The sequence below is a fragment of the Strigops habroptila genome, chromosome 3 (genome assembly GCF_004027225.2).
Source record: "Strigops habroptila isolate Jane chromosome 3, bStrHab1.2.pri, whole genome shotgun sequence".
Taxonomy (NCBI): Eukaryota; Metazoa; Chordata; class Aves; order Psittaciformes; family Psittacidae; genus Strigops; species Strigops habroptila.
The window spans coordinates 52,698,493-52,711,213 of NC_044279.2; the positions used below are offsets into that span (position 1 = coordinate 52,698,493).

A 12,721-nucleotide genomic window follows, 5' to 3' on the forward strand; every position below is an offset into this window, starting at 1 on the left:
AAAATCCTTCCAGTGAGAAATATTCAAAACAATACATGAGCATTTAGAGTGGTGTGGCTCTCCAGAGAGCACAACAAAACAGAACGTCCGCCTTTTTTCCTGGCAATAGTAATTCCATTTACAGCAATTAAAGTAACTGTGTGGTGCATTCAAGCTAAAAAAAAAAAAAAAAAAAAAAAAAAAGGACACATCATTGAACAGATCCTTTTGAGTCTTGGAGCACTGGAGAGAAGCTATGTGAATGTATAATCCTCATCCTAAATCCCAAATTCCTCTATTCATCTGTCGGATCCTCCTGGTTCTCTATGAAACTCAAATCAAAGTTCTTCCCTGTTGACTGTGCACCAAATAACAGTAAAATTTTTGAACTGCTGATTGGTAATTCTATTCATGCAGTTCCTTCTACCCATCTACTTGTTTTTCATGCAGGAAGCTTTCTGTTGAACAACTGGTTCTCTCAGTTCCTGTCCTCTTAGACCTTTCCTGGACTGAAATAACCAGTGCATCTACCAAAGGAGGAACACAGTGAAAATCCTTGTGTAGCCAGTGGATTCATCTCCTTCAGCCTTTCCCAACAACTCCAGGACTGCACAAATATAATAGCTAGATCCTTCACAACAAAGTAAGCTGCTGTGTCAAGCTACATCACCTTTCATCCTCCATGTGCAACTACTAAGCTCTGAATGCAATGACAACTCCTCAAACAAGGATGACATTGTCATCACTGCCTTGTTTTGGAAACCAAATTATGTTCTCAGCAAACCTCCATCATGCTTGGTATGATTCTCTTCCTGCAGTTGTCTTAGGTACATTAGACACAGGAGGAAGATTGTGGTGGTTAAGCTGCCCCTCCTGTACAAATGATTCCATAATAAGTGAAATCATTCATGTACAATCATAAAGATTGTTGGAATTATAGTGCAAGGCCTACACATACTGTTTTTCTGTAAGAAACTCCTTCAGTATATTCTATTTCTTTCTTCTTCTAACTGGATGCTTCTAACCAAAAGCAATTCAGAAGGAATCTAGATACCTCAATGGTAAGCAGTCCCTCACCAAGAAAGAAAGGCAATCCTTGAGTACTAGATGGTGCTGATTTTCACAGAAACATTTATTTTTAGTTGGATCTGAAAAATGGCCCTTTCATCAAGTAAGCATACAGGCATTACAGAAACTGGTTTATTCTAAGGCATGGTCCCAGAAAAGAGAAGTATTTCTGATTCCAAGAAAATTTAAGGGAAGACACAGCTTTCCTTCTTCTAATAAAATAGGTAGCATCATTGCCAAATGTTTCTCTGTAAATAATCCAGTAAAGAAATTACCAGGGCAGCTGCAGCCATCAACACATTGTCCATGACACACTTCATTGATATTCAGGCTCTGGCAGGTTTTGGCACAAGGGGATACACATTCCTTATACTGCATGCCAACTGGACATCTTGGCTCTGAAACAATTAATAGAAATTAGAAATGGAAATTCCTCAATAACTCTTAAATAAATAAATCCCTTAATTATCAAAGGCTGAATCACAGGGATACCAAACAGTTAGTATGCTCTCTATCAATGATTTCTCATTCAGAAGCATGACATTTAAGAAGCACTTCATTTTCAGTTTGCTGAGATATCATCATCTGTCGGGTTGTGTAGTAAATACTTAGAAGTTAAAGCCAATTTCTTTTCTAATAAATTGAGTCTTAATAACTAAAACCAGTGCATTAAGAACAATTAAGTATGTGGAGAAGTTTTGCAATAACAACTAAATAATTTGGATAGACAAGCATGTTCTGTACCTTTAAGCTAAGCAGTTATCCCACTCATTTGTGAAATTATACTGTTCCGTGTTTCCAAGAGAACTGAGAGACAGTTAATACTGAAATCCCACCCTCCTTCTTCCAGAGAATTGCCATCCCAGGATAACATCTATGCTGTGGCATCTTCACTGCTGTCATTATCTAGGCCCATCCATTATGCAAGCATACACTACAGCTATTCCTTCATTTTGATGCACAGACATACCTCTCAAGACTGTGTGGGCATGGAGTGGGAAGGAAAGATTAGAGCCTGCCCTTTCCCAGCAAATCCTCTATTGAAGGAGGTGGGAGGATAACGAAGGAGCAGTCTTGCCCTCTGTGGCTCCAGGGCTTGGCCACCAGCTCATACTTATAAAGCCTGCCAGAACTAGAGCTCTGCCAACACAGCAGAGTGTCTCATGCCTCCAATGCAACTATCATCACCATCTCCTGAGCAGGCATCATAGCACAGAAAAAGGGTGATAGAAAATTAAGCTCCTGATGTGGAGATCCCTTTTATGTCCCAGTGGAAAGGTAACAAATTACTGCTAGGAGACTTTCCTCTGGTGTACAATCCCTTGAACAAGTGGTTGGCAGTATCTTTCTGCCTTAACCATAATCTAAAGGCACAGTTTTCTTCAGTGGTGGCCAATAGCAGAATATCTTTACCAGAGAAGAAGGCACTGTCAGTACATATCAGTCAGTTACCCCATGAAATCAATTTATATAAACATCTTGTGAAAATTGTCTTTCCTGTGTAATGTAAAAACATGAGGAAAATCACTGAGAAGATGATATCAGAGGTTTGATATTTTTATTACTCATTTGTGCGCTTATGTATTTAAACCAGGGTTCTCCAGTAGAGGTATACGCACATAGCAACAGCGGGTGCAAATATGACCTTTCCTCTATAAATGCAATCCATCCCAGCCAATCTATGCCCTTCCTTGTTGAAAATCTCAGCAAAGATGCAATCAGGACCTCTGACCTCAGCAAAATTGAGCTAATAAAAGCAGTATTACAAAATGCAACTAGGATCTCTAACCTAGACAAAATTTGGCTTAAAAAAGGCAACATCTCCATTTCAATGTAACTGGTTCAAGCAAATAAAGGATGAAACAATTGGGATTAAAAAAAAAAAAAAAAAAAAAATTACCAAGGAGAGCCTTTCACAAGGATGTTGACTTACAAGTATAGGCTGGATAACATCACACATCTGACCCATATGTGAAATAGCTCCTAAACATCCTAGTCTATATCTTTGGGTATCAAATAAGTCTTCACTGACTTTGTATACCATGGCAGGACCTGTAACAGCTCAGAACCTATGGTTCAAACAACCCTACCTTAGGGACAACAAATTCTAGAAAAAGGTGGGTGATGGAGAGCTGAAAAGGGGAGAAAGCAAAGGTTCTTCAGATAAATGGAAGTAACAGGCATTTCAGGTTTTAACCTGTCATGCTTGAATCAACCTGAAACAACAACCTAACAAAACATCAGTTACTTTTAGCTGTACCACATAAATCTGCAAGACAAGCGTGATCTCATTTGGGATAAGCGGCATAGGAATAATTCTGTCAGCTTACTGCATGAGCTCTCTTCAGGCCACCCATCCAAAATCACTCCTTCATCAGCACAGCTTCTTGCATAATCAAGGAACACCGAGCAGTGACAGTCCAGGCCCTGAGTACAGTCACAGATGTCTCTTTCACAGAGATAGATGTATGGCTCTGGATGAACTCGATGGTGGCATCGGGAGAAGGTCAAAGATGTTCTTAGTAGCTGGCAGGTTTCAATGACACCCTGCACAACAAGTGAGGAGCAAAGATAGAAAGAGGGAGAGAGAAAGAGAGAGAGAGAAAGGGGGCAAAATTAATTATTATAGTCTCAGAAAGAAGGGAGAAACTTTTCAAAACACAGTTAAATAACATCCTGGTTATTATTTAACACCACCATGCAGTTAAATAACATTAATAGTCAAGAGCTAGTCGTGAGCTACATCCATTTATTCATCACACTTATATATATATACACACACAGAGGGATATTAGAATACTGATTATTATAAAATAGAGTGTCATACAAGAGATGTTTCATGCAGAAACATGTCAGTCAACCAGTCAGCAAATGGAGGGAAGCGAAGAACTGCTTCTTACCAATGAAGAACCAGATGGTGTCTCAAGTACCAGGAAGATACAGCAAGGGAGAGGAACTTACGATTGAGGTACTTAGGAAGAAAAATGACCAGACTTTTGGATAATTATCCAAATTATTATGACTGGAACCTGAGGAATCAAATTTGTTTCCCACTTCTGGGCACATGTTCCTTTCACTCCTGCTGGCTTGTCCAATGCACGACAGGTCAATTTAGCTCAGATAAATAGCAGAAAAATAACCCAGGGAAGAAAAGCAATTTGTTCTGCTCTTCTCAGGAGTTAAATCAGCATGGTGATAGCTAGCGTAAGGAGAGGACTGCACAGTGAGAGAGGGTACCAAGACCTCTCTTGTGAATGGCAGCAAGTTAAGAGGAAACTTAGCTGTATGTGAAACAAAACCTAAGGAAAACTTAGCTTACGGTTAAGTTCTCTAAGGGAGTCTCCCAAATAGACTTTCTGTTATGTATTCCTTGTGTCACAGTTTAATAAGCCTGAGATCCTCAATGCAACTTTCTGAAAGGATAATGCTGAGTTTAGGTAAGTGGAAAAATGATTTTTTTGAGACAATTCTAGCACAAACAGTTTCAAACTTTCTTTTACTTATTTGTCTGTGTTTCACATAACAGATGTAACCATGCTGTATATTTCAGGTGTTAAATATGGGGGCATGTTCTTCACAGCAGTTCACAGTAACAATGCATTACTCCTAAATACCTTAACAAGTACCTGAGGTGGCAGCACATAAAAGTTGCTGTGTTAAAACAAAACAAAACAAACAAACAAACAAAAAAAAAAAAGGTGGGGAGGCCTTCATTTTTTGGGATATTTAAAACTGGGGGGAACAAAAACGAAACCACAGAGTTCAGCAGATGTCTATATGTCTTCTCTGAATTTCAGATGACATACCTTTATAGGAAAACTGCTGAGTAGAGAAGATCGGTTTTCGCTAAAGGGTGTTTTGTCCAGGTGATCAACTAAAGGTAATACACGAATATATGTCTGAACTGAGAGATAATTTCTTATTAAAACAAACCAACCAGAGATGTCTGGTCCATTGGGAATATATTCAGAGTTAAGCAAAGTGCTCAGTGAACAACCACATGCAGAAAGAGGTTTTGAGCTTTCCGAGAAAGGTCTCAAGGAAATTAAAGCAATGCTAACGTATTGCCTTAAGAGAGCTGGACATGATTGTCCTCCAGAAAATCAGCTCCAGCCCGGAATAATTCTAATGCCAAGATAACAGCCACCACGGTGAACCAGCTGGAAAAAAAACACTAGAAGAAAGGGAGCAGAAACTGCATAAATGGTGGTTGGTGCTGCTCTAATACTACACAGAAGTACAAGAAAGCTGAAAAAATGTCCTAAGGGTGGAAGTAACAACAATGAAGCAGCCAAAAAAAGCTATTAAAGCTGTGCCTCAAGATAAAACTAATATAACTGAAAGCAAGCTCAGTGCCTTTCAGAGATGAGCAGTGCAGAACTCCTCAAAGCCTTGATCCAGATACTACCAAATGCAACAGAAAACCAGTATATGCAATAAACCCATTTAGGGGCTGTGTTAATATGTTTAATAAGGTTATTACAAGGTTAAAAAGGTAATACAACTCAACTGTTATGTTGCAATAGAACTCAGATTCTCTATATTCCTTTAAACAGCAAAACTAGTAGAAGCAATCTTTTATGAGCATATTTAGTACATACCAGTAAATGTTAGAAGTGGAAGTGACTTTAAAAATAAAGGAGATTATACACACACACAAAAATAAAAAAACCCCAACCTTTTTTTGGCCTATAGTGTCCTTTTGTGTTGTTCAGTATCGAGATACCTAATGACTGAGCTCTAGCTGATTATCAAGGTATATGCTAGAAAGCAACAGTTCATTTTCTTGACATAAAGGTTTTCTTGCCATTCAAATTGCCATTCAGATTTTCCAGTGACTTTATACAAGAAATTATAGCTGAAATTTTCCCATCTTTTAGTCATACCTCAACTATTATGATGAACTAATGGACATAAGCTGAAATATGAGTAAATCCGAATAGATAAAAAAGAACAATAACAAAATTTTCACCATGAGGGTGGACAAATACTTGAAACATGAGTGGACAAAGACCTGAACAACCTGACCTACAATGGCCCTGTTTCAAGCAAGGGATTGGACTAGGTAGCCTCCAGTGGTCCCTTCCAGCTTAAACCATTCTGCAAATCATTTTTATTCTCTCTCTTTTTTCTCTTTAAAACTCAGTAGTCAGGCTGAACTAAGAGAGGTCCTTGTTTTCTAGTTTAGGGGACAATGCACATACATGGTGAGCACCAGACACTGGCACTCATCCACTGTGAGACTGTCCTCACTACAGGAATGCTGTAGCATTCCTCTTCATGGATGAACAGTCCTGGATGCAGCTCCACACAACCAACCAACCAACCAACCAACCAACCAGACAGTGAAGCCTTAGGCTAAAAGAGTGGTTAGAGTATAGGTGGCTGTAAGATTAAAACTATCAGAACTGACTGCAGTATCTGAAACACAGGTAAAGGTCTTGAAACTTCTCCCTTGACTTCTGCATGAGTTCTATTTTAAGTATTTCTTTAAATGGGTTGGCGGTGTCCTGGCACTAACAATCCTTAGCAACCGCAAACTTGCTGACCTTTTTTCTGCCCCAGTCCCACTACACAGAGCTGTAGGTGGAATTTTGTACATTCTTCCAATTTCTGTGGTGTTCTCTTCTGCTACTGCAAGAACTGCATTTGCCTATTCCTCAACAGTTGCTATTAAAGAGATGTAACCTAGAAAGTAACAGAAGAAAGCAGGCGCACTCTCTTGTCCCCTTGAATTTAAACCCTATGGTACATAGATACATGATTCCAAATCATGCAGGAAGGGTATATTTTGATGCCGTATAGTTTTTCAGAATACATCTTCTTTTGGTTCACTCAAAGGGAGAATGATTTAGCCTCCCATCTTTCCAAGTAAAAAATTTCCACAGCCAGTATGTTTAGTACACCAAATGCTGGCTGTATGTTTAAGCAAACGTAACAACTGAGAAGTCACTTCACTCCAATGCTGATTCAGCTAACCTGTATATTTCGGGAGCAGAAAAATGTGATTTTAGATATAGTGGGCCTCCTTTTCAACCGTATAACTTATTATAGCATTGTATGTCCATGTCTTTGCTGGACCTGCTTGTTATCTTTACCATTACAAATTACAGTCCAAAAGCTAAAAACCTCTCCCACTTGCTTTCAGATCTGGGGATAAATGCTATTTCTTTACTGTATATGGAAGTACTCCATGGGATATGAGTGGGACTATTTTTCACCAATCGCAGGAAAACCTGAGTTTCAGCAAAAGCAGAAATTAGTTGAATTCTATTTTCAGTTATTTTCACACCTAACATGTTGGACAGAGCCTTGGGCAACATGGTCTAGGGTGAGACATCCCTGCAGGGAGTGGGAACTAGATGATCTTAAGGTCCTTTCCAACCAATCATAACTATTCTATGATTCTATGTTATAGGTATATTTCCTAATAAGAAAAAAAATGAAAGATAGTGAACTGTGGCTTCCATGCACCATTTCTATTAGAGGTGAAATCTAGAAGATAAAGTTAACATCTAAGAATGCATAAACCAAACATAATGCCTTAAAACTTACATTTTCTAGCCTGCCTCACTGCTACAGTTATACATGTCACTCCATTTTATACTTCAAGATCCATGTTACCCATGCTAGTAGTCACCTAAAAGGCTATTAGATAGTATTTCACTGAACAGGTAGCCTAAATCATCGCATCACATGGTGAAAAAAAACCAGACAACACAGAGATCGTTTTTTGTAAAGAGATCTCTTTATGGTTTCATATTTCTTTTTGGTAACTAAACAGCAACCAGGGAGAGCAGGGCATGGAAGGGAGGCAGCAGCTCCCTCCTTCCAGCACTACCCAGTTTGGCATGCTCTGCAGATCACAAGACAGGTAGCCAACAGGCAGCTCCGTCATGCAGATGCCAAGCTGCCTCCTGCCCTAGGAGGAGAATATGAGTATCTCAGAAGAAACCATATCTGCAGGCAGAGCAATAGTCAAACAAGTGGAAGTGTGTATGTGTTTTGGAGGTGGAGGGTAGGGAGAGGCCCAGAGCAACAGGGTAAAGAGCACGAGCTGGGTCAAGACCTTTAGCTGATACATGGAGCTGTTAATTAAAATAAGAGCTTTTCCTTATTAAAGAATATAAAATTGCCCATGTTTTCTATGATTTGAAGTTAGAGCAACAGGGCTTTTTGGCTTCACTGTGCTTGCAAAGAAGTCAGAAGCCGTCTCTCCAAGGGTGCTGTTGTGGTGGGGGGTAGAGAGGGCAAAGCAAACCACAGATCTAGCCCGAGTGGGGGACAGGGGTGGGAGGAGCACACTGAACCAAAGCTGTTGCTTTCCTCACCTAGCAGCTGACCGCCCGGCAGGGAAGGAGGGAGGCAGGCTCGGAGACGGAGGAGATTTACATTCCTGAAGCTGAAGCAAGCAAACAAAGCAGGCTATTAAAAAGCCCCACATTCTTCAGCAGGCGCTCGTTCGGCTGGTCTTCTATTAATAGTGCTGTGTTTATTCTTGCACAATGAATAAATTAAGCCAATGTTAAATGCTGTGAGCCCATGAACTCACATGAGAGAAAAGATAATTCCATCCCGTTTGTGGGAGAGCAAACTTTATCCAATAAAGCATCAATATTTAACATGATCTGTATAAAACTCACATTAGTCGCAGTCTACCCATTAGACAGGATTTTGCCCTGCATGCCTCTCCCTTGCCTCAGTTGCAATGTTGTCATTTTCTAAACATTAAACTTGCCTGAACAGATAAAATTCCAATGGTCACAACCAGCCACAAGAACTAGGGCGGCTCCAGGGCTGTAACCAGGTTTAAGACACAGTCTTGTCCCTCAGAAGACAGGTTGAAACCCTTGGTGCTTTGGTCACAGCCTTGGCACCGTGCACCATTAATCAAGCCAGTTGTTCAATCAGTCCTGACCCCGACAGGAGTGCCGCACACACACCACCTCCACTAGGCTGGAGATTTCCAACATGGAATCACTGCTGTGACACTCAGTCAAGTGTGCAGGCTGCACGACTGAAGCTGTGGTGCTAAGGGTCATGAGCATGCTTCACTGAATTTCAGAACACATCTAATACAAATGTCCCCATTGAAAAGCTTAGTGGAAGTATAGAGTTAGAACTTTGCAAGCTTGTCCAAGTCTTAGTTAGGTTTTTCCAGGTAACTAGGAAACCAGCACTCAAAGTAGCTGTAGAGCAGATGCATTCCAGAAAGTGCCACTACTCTTGACAAATTATTTGAGCCTAGTTTAACAAGTATTGGTCTACAGGTCCTGCATAGCAAGAAACTGACAGCTAAATTTTGGCCTCAGTTACTTTGGCATAAATCTAAACCTGGCACCCAGGATATCATTCTGATTTACAGAGTACATGAGACCAGATGCAAACTCTCAATGGAGGTAGGCTCAATTTACCATGACAGTCATAACCTGCAATACCACACACAGTCAGTATATGTTCAAAGCTATTCTCCTCCCTGGAAGTGACCATCTGTGCGTGTCTACCCTGTGCCTAAGGAAAACAAGGAACATGTTTATACTTATAAAAGAGGAGAAGAAACAGGTTGATGCAGCAAAAGGAGTGACAGAGATGGCTGAGACAAGCAGTTCTGTGTTTCTTCAGCAAATCAGAGCTACCATTATATGCATAGCTGAAGGAACCTCCTCCTTCTGGCAAGGGAAAAAGCACAGAGCCTTTGCAACATCTACAGGGAATGTCTCCTCTGTCAAAAATAGCCTGGCTGAATCATCTCCCCACTCAGGTGACTCCCAGGTATATGAACTGCAACATATTCACAAACACCATTTGTGGCAGTGGTGCCCACAGAGGTTTCAGAAGTGTTGCTTCCCAGCTGGCAGAATCAGAAAGGGAATTGACTACTTCATTCTATAGGCACAACTTAAACACACCCTTCCCAAGTAGTACCAAAGTTTCTTTGGCAGCAACTTACCCTTCAGGCTCAAATGAGCTGTTGGTTTCTTTGTTTATCCATTTGATGTTTGTGTGTTGGGTGTTGGGAGGGAGGAGTATATAAGTATTACAGTTTTAGAAAGAATGACAGGCAGGGTGCAGTAGGAGAGGAAAATTGCATTCACTAACTAGCAAGTAAACAGTTCCTTTCTCAACACTGCATGCAAGAAAGACATCAGTCATAACATGCAGTCTCCAAGGTTGCTTCTCCACAGCACTGGGCAGCCCGGCACAGAAATCCTCCTGCTAGCCCCAGCCAGAGCGTGCAGAGAGCTCAGGAACCTCAGGCACACAGCTGCATCCTGCATCCAGCCCCACACTGGCTCATGGAAATGGTGCAAACACACACAGACAGCACAGGCTATGCTGCAAATGTGTCACTTCCACCTTCGCCCTGCTCCTGAGCCTGCTGCACCACAGCAGCAACCTACATGCAGCCACCACCAGCTAGCTAGTTAACTAGCTGGATGAGGAGCCATGCACCTTGTTCCAGTGCAGCAGCAAGATCAGTGGCCAGTATAGCTATCTCAGACCACTCTGCACCCCAGAAACTCAAAACAGGTATCTCCTGCACCTCGCATCCTAACTGCTTGCTGCAGGAGGACCACGTTAGGTGCAGACATGGATTATGAGGAAGCATTCGTGTTCTTCTGCCACAGGGCAGGCAAGCTGCCTTCATGTATGGGAGGACCAAAACCAGAATGGTATCTTGTGGTACCAACCTTCTCTGCAATCTCAGATGAAATGTTGCAGGTGTTGCTCGGAGTCTGCACTCTCTTGCACTGCTTGTTTTCACTGTGCAAAGCCCAGGAGTTTGCAAAGTCATAACTGTTTGCCACAAGGGTCCCTGTGAATGAAGGAGAGGAGAAGCACATGGATTTTTTTAAGAGTTTGAGCAACAAGTAGTCATTATTGGCTACTACCAATGTGATAGTCTGCTGAATCATAGAATCATAAAATCAACTATGTTGGAAAAGACCATCAAGTCCAACCATTACCTCAGGACTGCCAAGACCACCACTAAATCATAAAAGCTGTTTCTAAAAACAAAAACTGTCATATCAAATAAATTTCTATTCCAAAACAGATTGACTGTAGAAAAGGCCCTTTCTGTGATCTGGACTGATTCCTGCAGAGGACCTCAAGGACAGACTAAAGCCTGCAGAAGGCACCTCCCAGCGCTTCTCACATTTGCATGAACATGGTAGGAGTTATTTGCTGGTCAGCTATAATCTGCAGAAGCCTAAGCATGCCTACACATTTTCATGCTATTTAAAAGTTGTCAATAAAATAAAGACATATTAGGGAGGCAAACAAAATGAGGTTGCTCTCCCTAGCCAGAGAAAGTATTAGCATTCCTGGTCCCAGATAGCCTTGATTTTCTTCTGTCTGAAAGTAAATCTTGTGTGCCAAAGAACTTACGTACACCATAACTGCTTGGGCCCATGTGTAAAAAGTGTCCCGAAACAGCTCCTCTGCCTTATAACAAGCAGCTCCTGGCCCAGGTTTGACAAGATTTGCACCCATTTTGCATAAAAGCAAAACTATATGACTGGCACTTCCTGGGAGATGCAAGCCAGGTTCTCTGCTTCTCTTGCTCCATCCTTTGGAGAAAAGGGATCCTCCCAGAAAGGGAATGTTCCCTCCTCCCCCTTTTGCGTCATATGGCCTTGATGATTCGAGGACTATCTCTGCTTCCTTCTGTGAGTTCCTGCTACAAAACAGTTAATTTCATGTTTCTCAATTCTGCAACTTTGCTTTTTAAAACCCTGATGTGTTGCATGTGAGAGGATCTGTTGCTGCTGTCAAAGCAATACCCAAGACCTTATGCACAGAATACGCTGACACACAACCCTGACTGTATCTGGAAAACATAACAAATGCTTCCCAAATGTATCTACAGAATATTTTTCTATTTCATATTTTATAATTTATCATTTTATAAAAAATATATAAAATTTTCATTAAGCTATCTCCTGTACATTAAGTACAAACATACAGAATATACTGAATGCTAAAACTATTCCTAAACTAAAGCGTAGTTGTAAAAACTACACTGAGAATGCTAGCGTAGGTGTAATAAAGCCAGTAGCCTCTAGTAGACTTTTCGTAAACTAGAAATTAGGGGTTTATAAATGTAGCATATGTTAGGCTCACAGCCAATGTCAAAAGAAGAAAGTATGACGGGGAAAAGCAGTAAAAGGCATGAAATTTTCATCTACTCAGCCAAAACTCAGCACAGGGAAAGAAAAACAAGAACACAACTCTTCAACTTACCATAGACTGTAGAGATTAGTGCAACAATGAAATCTAGTCTGATGAGAAGCAAAATACCAAATTAAATGCACCCCTTTTTATTTGCACTAATGCAGCTTTACACCAACAGCCATATGTATTGGGAGATGGGCTCCACTCTGAAGTAGTGTTCCTCTGGTCTGAATGCACATCCATGTTGAGCTTCCCATTGCCAGGTACCCCAAGATCCTCATTCACCCACATGTTAAGATTTGAAGGTTGGGACAACTGCTGGCCTTGAAATGCCGGTCACCTGGTTTTCAGTTTCTCTCCCCCCCCCCCCAATAAATAATTTTAAATCTTTTGTGAGATTCCTTGGGTTTATTTTTTTTGGAACCTGCTTTTCAAACCCTCTTGTTGCCAGCACCTGTCTGTATATTAGCACACATTTCCAAAGGTATGAGCGATT

The 12,721-nt window shown here is 40.9% G+C and overlaps 1 protein-coding gene across 1 annotated transcript in view; it reads right to left on the minus strand.

Annotated features, from left to right (window-relative positions):
• VWF (von Willebrand factor) overlaps positions 1–12,721 on the minus strand; it is a 134,842-nt gene that overhangs the window by 111,257 nt on the left and 10,864 nt on the right. Inside the window, exons 6-8 of the mRNA XM_030480334.1 lie at positions 10,740–10,864; positions 3,378–3,594; positions 1,323–1,445 (exon numbers count right to left, since the gene is read on the minus strand). Coding sequence (XP_030336194.1) covers positions 1,323–1,445; positions 3,378–3,594; positions 10,740–10,864 — 465 coding nt within the window. The remainder of the gene's footprint in view (positions 1–1,322; positions 1,446–3,377; positions 3,595–10,739; positions 10,865–12,721) is intronic.